Consider the following 13,724-nt stretch of genomic DNA (forward strand, 5'->3'; position numbering starts at 1 on the left):
GTATGGATGACTCCTCTATCTCCTTCTTCGCGGTTTTTGGGGATGGACGACTCAGGAGAGAGGATGCGCTCATCGACCCCCTACTCCCATGGCAGAGGGTTCGGGTCGTAGGCCTTTTGGGGAAGGTCTGGCGTACCGACCCTAGCATCGAGCAGGACCAGATGCAACTTTGGCGTCTCTAACTCTGGGAGGGGCGGGCCTTGTCAGAGCTTGATTGGGACCCAGGAGAGTGGTGGTGGCCAGAGATAGTGACAGGACAGGGGCCGACTTCCTTCTTCGCCTACAGCACGACTCTGGGCAGGCGAGTTCTTGGGAGGATGCAGAGCCGCCCCCCCACCCAGCGACCCAGCTGGTACGCACAGGGTATATCCAGGTTCTTTTTGCAGGCATTCTGGAAGGCCTTGTGGGAGAGCTGGCGGCCGCGGAAGATCTCATACTTCCTGTGGCTTCTTGCCCACAAAGGTCTTCCAGTGGGGAGCTGGTTGCGGCAGATAGGCCAGGACGGATGCTGCCAGATTTGCCATGCGGATGAGGAGTCACCAAAACACTGCCTGTGGAGCTGCACTCGCGCCCAGGAAGTGTGGAGGTGGACTTTCGGGATTCTTACTCGCGCAGCACCAGAGCTAGGATTGATCACTTGGGGCGCGTTCTGTTGGTGCAGCACCGCACCTGGTCTTCATCACTTATTTGAGGCATGCCAGCAGGACCCCACTTTCCTTATCACACAGGGGACGTGGGGGCCGCTCGAGGGTATCCCGCAGCACCTAGCAGAGGCTGATACAGGAGTTCGGGAGAGGCAGCCAGTCTGGGAGATTATTAGCAGCATTACAGGGTGGCACATCTGGACCTCGCGCTGCGCGCAGATCCTCGGTGGCACCTCCTTATCGACTGCCCAGATCATGGCGGAGATTTGGAGTGAGATTATTCATACCCTTAGAGGCCAGTGGGACTAGATTCAGGGAGACTCCCGGGCCGGTCAGGAGAAGCGGAGACGCTTCCTTCGGGCTTGGGACACACAGGGCCTCTTCTTCGAGCAGACTACGCAGGGCCTTCGGTGGCACTACTCACCACCCCGATGGCTGTTCATTCACACTCGTCTTATCCCTCCGTGAGAGTATGATTTATTCTGCTACCTTTCAAGGCTGTGTCCGATTTGTGAACGCAGCCCGTCAGCTATAAGCTGACCTTTTGTATCTTGTTCTCGAAGTAATATAATTAGCACTGTTTTTTCGGCAAAAAAAAAATTACCAGCAGATACTGGTAGACACCACACAGCTCTCATCAGTTCTCTCCACTGCCTCTCCGACAGCGTTGGGGTCTTTTGTCACTCGTCTTTTTTTGTACCGTCAAGAACTTGAAAACTCTTGACCCCTCCACATCAGAGGAGATATTTTGTACTGAGGATTAGGTCCCATGGGTCATTTTTGGCCCCCTGACGACGATAATAAATTCTACTTCTACTTCCTCTCTCTCTCTCTCTCTCTCACACACACACACACACACACGCACACACACACACAAACACACAAAAATAGCACACTCACCCAATCCTAGGCCCAAAAATAAGGAGAAACCCCAATTCTCTTTTTCTCACTTTACTCATCAAAAGTAGATGCTGCTTACTCCAAGAAATGTTGTATGAAAAGGACCATGAGAGGCAATGATATACGGCTGTAAATTGCTTGGCATAGTTGCTACAGAGTCAGCACTAACACCATCCTCTTGAAAGTATGCAGGAATTGATAATGATAAGAAAAGGGCAAGCCCTACGATCAGCATATTTCGTGAACTTCCTGTCTCACTATAGCGGAGATTTGAAAGACCCACTGCTGCTAGCATAACCCACATGACACAAAGGAGACCAGCTACGATGACCTGAGGAATTGATGCAAAAAATGCACCAACCTTACCTGCAGAAAAGTGAACTTTAATGAATCAAATAATCTCTCTCTCTCTCTCTCATTCATACACGTGCACACATCAGTGATGCAAAAAACAGTAAATGCGCAGAGGACAAAAAAGTCCTTGATTGAAGTACCAAATAGAACTGTTTACAAGGAGAAAAGTGTTAGGAAATGGAGTCAAGTTAAGTCAGTTTTGGTTTGTTCTAGTGAGTCCTAGTGTGAGTTTTATAGTACTAGGTGTCTAGGAGTGCCACGTGTCATATTGGGAGTTATCCCATATACATTTAATACTTAGTGTGTGCGTGCCTATCCTATAAAGGCATTGTACTTTCCATTGTCAAATCAATCAAGCCTCAAGCCTCTTTTGGTTATGTAAGTACTTTCCTTTGGTTGTTCATTTCTTTCTAGCATTTCATTTCCATTTCCATTTCCATTACGTTTGCTATCTAGTCTAGTCTTTCATGTCTTAGCCTAGACTACCTTGCCTCCCATCTAGTTCAAACAAAAAGCAAGTACAAAAGAAGCATGGAAAACAAAAACCCAAATTTAAGTTATTTGGTTGGAAATACTATGTCTAGGCATAAACTATATGAAAGAAGAAGATATGTAAACTGTTATAACAGGACAGAGGAGACGTAGACTATTAAAAGGGAAAATAAACCCACAAATGATTTACAAGAAACAAATCACTTGCTAAAAAGTAAATGACCACTACTAAACTGGGTTAATCCTTCACAATCTAAAAGTTTGAGATAGGATACTAGACAAGGATGAACCAAAACAACAATTGTGCAAGGTTTGCAATAAAAAGAAGCTAGGAGGTATCGTTTGTGCTCTTCTCTTTTGCAGCGAATACAAACAAATCAAAGAGAGTTTTTTGGTAGGGATAACCTGAACCCAAAATATGCCCACACTAATTGTCTGAGAGAAATCCCTCAAATCCAGTTTTAACCTCATGATACTCAACCACCACATCAGTAAACATCAGATGCATAATAGAAACTACTTGATGATACCCCCTTTTTTGGTGAAAGAAGTTCTTGATCATATATGATGTTGGAATATGAAGCCAAAGTGAGTCTAAAATGAGTGTTGTAGGAGGTCTAGGTGTGGTTTTATAGTCTAGTGAGTCCTAGACATGCCACGTGTCATATTGGGAGATATCCCATAGACATTGTGACTTTCTAGAGTCTAGTGGCACACTATATAGTGTTGTACTTGTCTATTGTCTAAAATATCAGTCAACATCAAGCTTTATATCATGTGAGTATTTTGGTTATCATTGCCTAGCACTTGTTCTTTCATTTTCCTTTCCATTTTTCTATTCATTATGCTTTCCACATTTCCATTCCGTTCCTAGCTAGCTACTAATCTCTTCATGTGGTATCAGAGCCATGTTCCTAGCCCTACTCTCTCTTTCCCTTTCCCTTCCAAGAGGTTGAGGTGAAGGAGGCCAATGAAGCTACTCTACCTCCTCCTCCTTGGAAGGCTGCCCTCTTCTCTCCTTCCTTGAGCTCTCTTCTTCACACCATGATCTGCCACCTCTCTTCTCCTTCCTTCAGCTACATCTTTCTGTGACCTGCGGACGATGTGACGCTTCTATCCAGATCTAGAAGCAGAATCACGGCTTTGTGTCTTCAGCAAAGTTGTAGAGGACCTTGAGTACTACAAATTTCGTTTTTACATCATTGCAATCCGAGTTTTCTGTGAAAAGTTACAGCCCTTGCAAGAAGTAACAAAATTTGTTTGTGCGCACGAATTTTGTTCTAGAGCTCAATGATTTGACAGCCCAAGCATGATGCAGCCAGCTCAACGTGGAGCTGTCCATCCTCTTCATCATTGACCTTTGCTCCAGCCCGCCATTTGCTCCTTCTGCCGGACATTCTCTTGGAGCTACTGCCCGCAAGTTGGTGCCCATATTCTGCCTGTCATTCTCTTGGAGCTGCTATCCTTCTACTTATGTCTGCCATGAAGAAGTCCCAGACTTGCTCCAGCTCATGAAGAACTTATCAAGGTGATCTTTCCATAGTTACACTTGTCCGTACCCGAGCTGAATCTCCACGTCTACTATTGCATTGGAAGTGAAGATGCTTCAAGCATGATGTAAGCACTCCAACACTACTTCGACACATTATACTAGAGTAACTTCTCCGATTGGTACATTGCTTTGAGCTTAATGTGAGTCCCGGTTACTCCTTGACTTCTTCGATCACCTCTCCAGGTGCTCGTGGTACCTGTGGTACACATTGATTGGCTCCTCGAAGTGCTCGTGACACCTCCGGCCTCTACTTCGACATCGGTGACTCTCCCTTAGCCATTTTGAGAGTCACTATGTGAGTGCTCCATCTAGCTACCCCATGGACTTCACCGACACATCTTTTGGGGCGTTCCTGCCTAGCGCTTCTTCGACATCATCATCGTCTCGCGGGGATGTGCACACGTGTGCAATGGCTACTTAGAGGACATCTCTTACTCCTAAGAGATCTATTTTCATTATTTCTACAGCTTGATGTGTTTTGGGGTCCTCTGCCCTGGGTAGTCCCCCTAAAATGATATGTATTGAGTGTTTGGTTTTCATTGAGTCTAAAGGTCCTCTGGCTTGGATAGTCCTCCTAAAAAGATGTATTGGTTTTCCTATTTTGGTGTGTGGCTTCCTAACATGTCCTATTATGAAGCCAAGGGGGAATGTACTGTGGGAGCCATATGTCTTGGCTTTGATAGGTCTCGTTATCAAGCCTGGCCGAGTTCCAGGATGTTGGTGTATTCCTAGACCTATGAGCTGGTTATGTAGCCATGCTATAACGTGAGCCTCTGAGCATGTTGAGTCTCAAGCCATGAGAGTGCTTGGATCAACCTCTGAACACGCTTAGACTTTAGTCTCTGAGTTACATTGGGTGCACAGTTTGATGGCTGTCATTGTCATGTTCTGTTCTTGGTTCCATTCCAGTAGTCTCTCACCTTGCCTTCATGGGGGGGTGTTGAAATCTGAAGCCAAAGTGAGTCTAAAATGAGTGTTCTAGGTGGTCTAGGTGTGGTTTTATAGTCTAGTGAATCCTAGATATGCCACATGTCATATTGGGAGATATCCCATTGACATTGTGACTTTCTAGAGCCTAGTGGCACACTTTATAGTGTTGTACTTGTCTATTGTCTAAAATATCAGTCAACATCAAGCTTTATATCATGTGAGTATTTTGGTTATCATTGCCTAGCACTTGTTCTTTCATTTTCATTTCCATTTTGCTTTTCATTATGCTTTCCACATTTCCATTCCGTTCCTAGCTAGCTACTAGATCTCTTCATATGGTATCAGAGCCATGTTCCTAGCCTTGCTCTCTCTTTCCCTTTCTCTTCCAAGAGGTTGAGGTGAGAGAGGCCAATGAAGCTACTCTACCTCCTCCTACTTGGAAGGCTGCCCTCTTCTCTCCTTCCTTGAGCTCTCTTCTCCACTCCATGATCTGCCACCTCTCTTCTCCTTCCTTCAACTACATCTTTCTGTGACCAACGGACAATGTGACGCTTCTATCCACATCTACAAGCAGAATCACGGCTTTGTGTCTTCAGCAAAGTTGTAGAGGACCTTGAGTACTACAAATTTCGTTCTTACATCATTGCAATCCAAGTTTTTTGTGAAAAGTTACAGCCCTTGAAGGAAGTGACGAAATTTGTTTCTGTGCACGAATTTTATTCTGGAGCTCAATGATTTGATAGCCCAAGCATGATGCAGCCAGATCAACGTGGAGCTTTCCATCCTCTTCATCGTTGACCTCTTCTCCAGCCCGCCATTTGCTCCATTTGCCCCATATTCTCTTGGAGCTGCTGCCCACAAGTTGGTGCCCGTATTTTGCCCATCATTCTCTTGGAGCTGCTATCCTTCTACTTCTGTCTGCCATGAAGAAGTTCCAGACTTGCTCCAACTCATGAAGAACTTATCAAGGTGATCTTTCCATAGTTACACTTGCCCATACCCGAGCTGAATCTCCACGTCTACTATTGCATTGGAAGTGAAGATGCTTCCAGCATGATATAAGCACTCTAACACTACTTCAATACATTACACTATAGTGACTTCTCCGATTGGTGTATTGCTTCGAGCTTGATGTGAGTCCCATTTACTCCTTGACTTCTTCGATCACCTCTCCAAGTGCTCGTGGTACCCGTGGTACACATTGATTGGCTCCTCGAAGTGCTCGTAACACCTCCGGCCTCTACTTCGACATTGGTGACTCTCCCTTAGCCATTTTGAGAGTCACTATGTGAGTGCTCCATCTAGCTACTCCATGGACTTCACCGACATATCTTTTGGGGCGTTCCTGCCTAGCGCTTCTTCGACATCGTCATCATCTAGTAGGGATGTGCACACGTGTGCAGTGGCTACTTGGAGGACATCTCTTACTCCTAGGAGATCTATTTTTATTATTCCTACAGCTTGATGTATTTTAGGGTACTCTGCCTTGGGTAGTCCCCCTAATATGATATGTATTAAGTGTTTGGTTTTCATTGAGTCTAAAGGTCCTCTGCCTTGGATAGTCCTCCTAAAAAGATATATTGGTTTTCCTATTTTGGTGTGTGACTTCCTAACATGTCCTGTTATGAAGCCAAGGGGGGATGTACTCTGGAAGCCATATGTATTGGCTTTGATAGGTCTCGTTATCAAGCCTGGCCGAGTTTCAAGATGTTGGTGTATTCCTAGACCTATGAGCTGGTCATGTAGCCATGCTATAACGTGAGCCTCTGAGCATGTTGAGTCTCAAGCCATGAGAGCGCTTGGATCAACCTCTGAACACGCTCAAAAACTTTAGTCTCTGAGTTACATTGGGTGCACAGTTTGATGACTGTCATTGTCATGTTCTATTCTTGGTTCCATCCCAGTAGTCTCTCACCTTTCCTTCATGGGGGGGTGTTGGAATATGAAGCCAAAGTGAGTCTAAAATGAGTGTTCTAGGTAGTCTAGGTGTGGTTTTATAGTCTAGTGAGTCCTAGACATGCCACGTGTCATATTGGGAGATATCCCATAGACATTATGACTTTCTAGAGTCTAGTGGCACACTATATAGTGTTGTACTTGTCTATTGTCTAAAATATCAGTCAATATCAAGCTTTATATCATGTGAGTATTTTGGTTATCATTGCCTAGCACTTGTTCTTTCATTTTCCTTTTCATTTTGCTTTTCATTATGCTTTCCACATTTCCATTCCGATCCTAGCTAGCTACTAGATCTCTTCATATGAAGCTTCTAGTTGATCTCCCTCACGCACACAGAGGGCTTGTGCAGCATGGCTGAGGTCAACACCATCTAGAGACTCGCAACCAATGGGACTACGATCCATTTTGATGCCCTGAAGATATTGTTGTCTTTTTCTTTTTGGCTGAAATTTGGGAATATGATGCATGTAGAATACCTCATAGTGATGAGTATGAGTTATGCTCATTTAGATGCCCAAGAGAGGTGAGAGCTGGGGTCAATTGCTTTGTAGAAAACCTCGTAATGACGAGTATAAAGTAAACTCTATTTAGATGCCACAAGTCACCCCATGGCAAAGACCACAACATAGTTGACTATCTCCTGGGTCTCTTGCTTTCAGCGCACAAATCAAAACGACTCACACTGTCACTTGAAACTATTATCAATATCAATTCGAAAATACACTACAAATGAAATATGGCAATTACCATCACACACCTCTATAGATATAGGCAGCTTGATGTCGAAGTCAATTTCTCACACTCTCTATCTAAGTTGCAGCACAACACTCGTTTCCTTACACCATTAAGTCCATGGAAAAGACACCCAAAGAATCTATTCCTCAAAATGGTTGGTACTTATTTGGGAATGGAACTGCTCCCCTTTTTCTCAGAGTCACCGACTGGGTTGAGATGGCATTTCCGTGGTTGTTTCATTGCTCCGATTAGGAGTTTATTTTTGGCCCATCTAGGGTGTATTTCATGTACGGCATGACATTTTTTCTCGCTTGAGTTTCCTTTCATACTTAATAGAAGTCCTAAGTCTTAATAGAAGTTCTTTCAGGGAGGATCTTTCATACTTAATAGAAGTCCTTTTCGTGAAAGAAAATTGGTTGGTACGATGATGATTGTAAATTGCTTTGGCAACTGTGGTAGCTGACTCAAGACTAGGCAAAGAACAAAGCACAAGAGAGTATCGAAGTTTGATATGATGCAAGAAGTTCCTTTTACGTCGAGAGGAAAAACCATTGACCATCCTTAATAGTAAGAACTCTAAGGAATATTGGATGAGAAATAAGTCATGCACATGTAGTTGTTTGGAATAACGATATTCAATCAATGAGTAAGCACTTATCAGCATCATCAATTCTTATTAATTTTATGCATGATTTCTTGAAGACTAGGCGAACATTTGCCATGTCTCTTTTTGTAGGATTGAATCTCTATGATCACTTAGTTACATTACTTTAACCATCCCCGTGTCCGAGCATACAAACTCCTCTACTCCTCCTTTGCCTCCAATTCATAGATCAAGTCAAGGTAGTCGGCATCCTCTGAATGTTGTGGTACCAGAGTCCCTGACCGTATATGCAGATAAGTGACCACTGGAAGACTTCATCAAGCTATAGAGGGGTAGCCCCAGACTCTACTAGTACGATCTGATGCGGGACCAATGGTTTGCTACGAATCATTCGAGCGAGAAGCAGAACTTGAAGTCTCTCTGTGCGGGACCAATCTATCTCTGATAAGTGTGTCCCCCCGAGAAGGGACTATGGTACATCCCTACTAGACAGACCAGTGAGTAAAAAAGGAGAGACTTGGTTCTACGACCCTGAAAATGTGAGTGGAAGCATTGACTCTCGAGTCTGACTAGTACGGCATATCCCCTGCTCAAAGGGGCCTGCATAGTTGGTCGAATCATGAAGATCGAGCCTGAAAAATAGAACACCCAAGTATGTGTTGGATGCAATAATCTCTAGTGGATCCCCATCAAAGGTCTATGTGTGCAGCTGGTCGGAATGTGTTGAAGATCATGACCTTGGTTTTATCCAAGTTTGCCTTCAAATCATGTGTATCCCAGAAAGACTAGAGTGCATCCAAGTGCCACTCTGGAGACCCTCAATCGAGGAGAAGAGTAGGACCACATCATCTATAGTAGAATTAGGATCAAGGAGCCAACTAACAGGAAACATACACCTCCAGATTCGTGATGAAGGACTAAAGCATGTCAATGTTCATGCCAAACAAGGTCGGTGATAGTGGACAACCTTGATTGACTCCATCCATGCTCATGACCTCCTCTATCCCATCAAAGTCTTCACTTTGTTTGATACCCGCTCATATATAGTACCCAAACTGCCTAGATAATGTCCTGACCGCACTTTAGATCAGGTAGTCATCTGAAAAGTCAGGTTCGCGGTATTGCCATTGAAAAGATGTGGTCCAATGTAGCATAATCTACTCGAAATCCTACCTGTCTCATCGCTCGAAATCCGCCACACTCTGCCTCTCAGATGACACAAGTGTCAAGTAATGTTGTATAAATCTTGGACATAACATGTCCAATCCTGATCGTCATGTAGTTTTCCGTACTCATGGGACTCCCTGTCTTGTGAATTGAAATAGGGTGTTAAGTGTCCGAGTGTGGGGGAAATCGGTGCAAACCGCTTCATTGAATAGGTTTGTCAAGATCGGGGCTAGTGTAATAGTATTGTGTACAAAGCCCCTGATGATCTTTGGCACGGCGATTGTGTAGCTTGAGGGTAGCGTGCGATGATGATGATGCAGAAGCTGATGCGGAAGCTGAGGCTGAAGTTGAAACTACTGAGGCAAATGCTGTGATGGCTGCTTTCTGTACTGCCGTGCTGTCAGTCTGCAGGCTACGGTTGCTGCACTTATTCATATCCTCAATTTTGAGCTTCTTTTGTTTCTTCTCTTCCTTCTTGGGCTTTCTTCCTTTGCATAGATCTGGCATAGAGTTTGTGTGTCTTCACCTGTAGCTTTGCGCAGCATACATTGGATATTTGGTGTTCTCTTTTGAGGCCATCTTTGCCCACACTTGTGGAGGGATAGACTGAGGTTATTTTGTATTTTGTTTGCTGTTCTATCTTTTGCATGTTTCAAGTTTGATGGATCTTTCATTGTGCAGTGTTTGAGTGAGAACAGAGAGAGTACAGCAGTTCCATTCACAGCTTGAGTTTGCTACAGAAGCACACTTACATTCTCTGACATGGTACTATAGCCTCGCGAACCACTGTTGTGATTGATATAAACTCTCAAGGAAGGAGCTCCTCATGAGAAAGAGGAGACCCCAGTTCCAGCAAGGTACTGTTGTGCAGAGTTTTAAGCAAATGTTTTCTGCTCTCCTCTACAACTACCCATCCCAAACTTTGGGGCGGGAAAGTTGGATGGCACCAACTACTAATCAAAGCTTTGGTACTGTGAGACATAGATGCCCTGCCCTTTCCATCATCATTGGCATGATTGTAGAGACCATTTTACTGCATCTACAGCATGCGGAATCAGCACATGAAGCTTGGGCGATCTTGAGGGACATTTTTGAGATCAACAACGATTCCAGAATCTTGGACCTCAAGCCCAAACTTTTCAGCATGAGGATGGAAGAGGAGGATTCATTGCAGGACTACATCCCCAAGGTGAAAGTAATCAAAGAACAACTTTCAACAGTCAAAAAACAGATTCGCCCAAGATGGCTAGGTTAATTCTTGGCATGCTTCCCTAAGCTATAAGGATTGCATAACCATGACGACAAGATAGCAGCTAATGCCACTGCTTCTACAAGAAGATGGGGAGAAGAAGTACGAGGGATCTCGTCATAAGCCCTTCATTACAAAAGGAAAAGGCAAGGGTAAGCCCTCTCAGAGTAAGCCCCGGAAATTACAAAGGCGACCAGTAAGTAGATTCAAAGAAGAAGAAATGCTTCCACTACAAGAAGCTGGGACACTTCGCAAAGGATTGTGGGAAGAAGGCAGATGACAAAAGAAGATGCAGACAAGCCAAAGAGAGACTCAATTAAAAGCCACCAACATGATCAAGAGAATCTATTTATGGTCATGATCACAGGAAAGTCGTCAGCATTTGCAATGAAAAAGATGGAGATGACTGGTATGCCAATAGCAGAGCTTTGAAACACATGCCAAGGATGAAATGTTGATTAAAGAACCTAGCCAATGCCAGTTCCAGTTCATCCCTCACTGTGGGTGGCAATTGCAGCTGCCCAATCAAGGATCTGTAATTTGTTACTTTTTTTGTGTGCATAAATGAGCCTTAGTAGTGCTTTCTTTCTCTTCTTAAATATTTGGTATCCTATTTGTACATCTAGTTCCTCTCTTGTAGGTTTGTCTATATGTGACTCTTTGTTGTTAGGTGCTGAAATAAGTTCTTGACTTACTGCTGGACTTCTGCATTCTAGTTCTTCATCAATATGACATCTCGCGAAGCAATGAATTTGATTGTGGTTCGATCATACAACCTTTTAGCCCCTACTCCTTGTCTTCTAGTATTTGCTGTCTGATGCAGCTGTTCTGTTGCTGACCGCTTACACTGCTATTCACTGCTTCAGTTAGCTGCTTGTTAGCTTGCTTGCCTGATCACTTTTATGAGCTTTGTTAGAGAAAGCTTTGCTTGAGCCTCGTCTGGGTCTTCTTGCAAGTGCTTTGGAGCTCCTTTCTGATGCACTGAGTCTTCCCTCTTGTTGAGGCTGCATGAGCCGTGTTTCTTTTTCTTGCTAGTGTCTGTCATGAAGTAGTGCCTAGGCTGCTGAAGCACCTTCACCTGACTACTAGGGATATGATCTTTTTCTGGTTCTCTGAGCGCTTCTAGCTCGTTTCGACTGATGCTATGTACTACTGCTACTTCGCATCGCCTGGGTCTGTGCCTATTGAAGGTGGAGTCTTGAGAGTAAGGTAGTCTGCCTGCTTCCCTGCAAACACATCTGCTGGTGTCATTGCTTCTGAATTCTGACCTTGTTATCTCTTGTTCATGTTTGTCTTCTTGCTCAACTTTGTCTTTGCTACAGCAAAAGGACTCATGCTCTGGCTTCAATGCCTAGAGCTCTAACCTTTCATGGGAGTGCTTGGAGCTTGTCTTTAGTTTTGCCTCCTTTTAGCCCTCACGCTAATCTGAGTGGTTGGCTGCCCTTGAACTGGGCTGAGTGCTGCATTGCTGTTCAAAAGCTCTGCCTTGAAACTCGACCTGATTTGGAGCATGAGAAGTGACCAAAAGTCCACTGATGTGAGTTAAAGTGGCCTTTGCAAACAAAGGTCTGTGAAAAGTTTCATGACCATTGGACACATACACATACGGTATAAGCATGAAGGCCATAGCCTGTCTTTGGCTGTCCCTTTGACTGTGTGGGTTGCGAGCTTTTTTAAAGCTCTCAAGGCTTGGAAGAAAGGGCATAATGAGTGGACTCTGAGGCTACCTTGGGCCCTACATGAGCTCTTGATTGGCTGGAAGCCTCCTTTTACCTCTAGCCTTCTCTTCTCTCTTCTCCTCTCACACTCTCAAGCTCGCACAAATGAAAGTGTCACTCAAACCTCCATGTGTTGAGCTTGGAATCTCCAAACTGAATGCTTTTCGAAGCAAAATAATGAGCTGGTCTCCCTCTACAAGCCCTGCTGTATGGTGCTAGTGGGCTATTCTAGCTGCCGGCCCTGAACTCTCACAAGACTAACATGGGGTTCTCTGATACCATGAAAAAACGAGGTGGTGAGAGTGAAAGAATGAGACCACTACTAGGGAGAGAAGGATAGCACAACACAACAAACTATTTGTACAATACATTTATATAACAAGATGATCCTCAACACCAGGACCCTATCCACATGATCTTTCTTGCCATCGCAGCAGCAATCGACTGAGATGTCTTTGTCACTAATCCTCCTTTTCAACCTGTGAAGGCGCCAAAAAAACATGAAGAGCTGCATTGCACGAAGAAATAATACTTCTGTTATGGATAGATAGAATGAGCTCAGCTTGAAATGATTGAGGACTGCAGTACCATCTTGAGTCAAGGGGAAAATCCCACCAGTTGACTGAGAAATAAACCTTTCTACCCACCACATGCTTACCAACTAGTTTGTCCAAGTTAGCCTAATGGCATGGCACAAAGTCCTCTGCCAACAGGTGCCCCCTTCATGAATATATGACACAAAAGATTGTCCCTCATAATAAATTCAAAGTTATAAAAATGTTTAGCTCCTCATACCATCGTGCATTGAGCTCCTGAAGTTTTACAGGTCTTTTGAATAAGAACAACATTAAGAAGTGGTATCCTTTTTAATTTTCTTGGAATGAAGACCGAGAGAAAGAAATGACAAAAATAACATCTAACAGTTAAAAGCCTTTTTTAAGAAGAAACATTTCAGCCAAGGGTCGTCCATTTCCAATGTTAAGACTTCTTACCAATAACTGACAAAACAATCATGATACAAGCACCAAATTCCACAGCTCGACGGCTTCCCATCTTAGTTACTGCAATAGTATGAAAATTCTCAGTAAGAGTTGTTGCACCAGTGCCAATGCCCCAAAGGCCTGCAAGTGCACTGGTTAAGCCTTCCATCCCAATGGCCCTGCTTACAACACCTGGTGTGGGAGTCTTTGAAGCCACTAACGATGATGATGCATGGTACAATCCAACCTGCAGAAGACACTTCTAGTTCAGTGACCCTTCTGGTTTGAAGTCTGGAATCTATTTGGCTTAAAGACAAGAAACGCATTAGGCAAGTGAAGTTAGTAGCTTTAAAACATACATTTCTCCTTTCTATAACTTAGGTGAGCAACAAAGACAGATCCCAAAATATAACTTAGGTGAGAAAGAGATATAGCTCCCA

The 13,724-nt window shown here is 44.0% G+C and overlaps 1 protein-coding gene across 1 annotated transcript in view; it reads right to left on the bottom strand.

The window, feature by feature from the left end:
* The window catches only part of LOC147882825 (nucleobase-ascorbate transporter 12-like), a 74,240-nt gene that overhangs the window by 26,855 nt on the left and 33,661 nt on the right, over positions 1-13,724 (bottom strand). Inside the window, exons 9-10 of the mRNA XM_087400514.1 lie at positions 13,297-13,531; positions 1,624-1,910 (exon numbers count right to left, since the gene is read on the bottom strand). Coding sequence (XP_087256640.1) covers positions 1,624-1,910; positions 13,297-13,531 — 522 coding nt within the window. The remainder of the gene's footprint in view (positions 1-1,623; positions 1,911-13,296; positions 13,532-13,724) is intronic.

This window comes from Dipteris shenzhenensis, chromosome 29 (assembly GCF_047967505.1).
Source record: "Dipteris shenzhenensis isolate YYH24624 ecotype China chromosome 29, Dip_SZ_1.0, whole genome shotgun sequence".
Taxonomy (NCBI): domain Eukaryota; kingdom Viridiplantae; phylum Streptophyta; class Polypodiopsida; order Gleicheniales; family Dipteridaceae; genus Dipteris; species Dipteris shenzhenensis.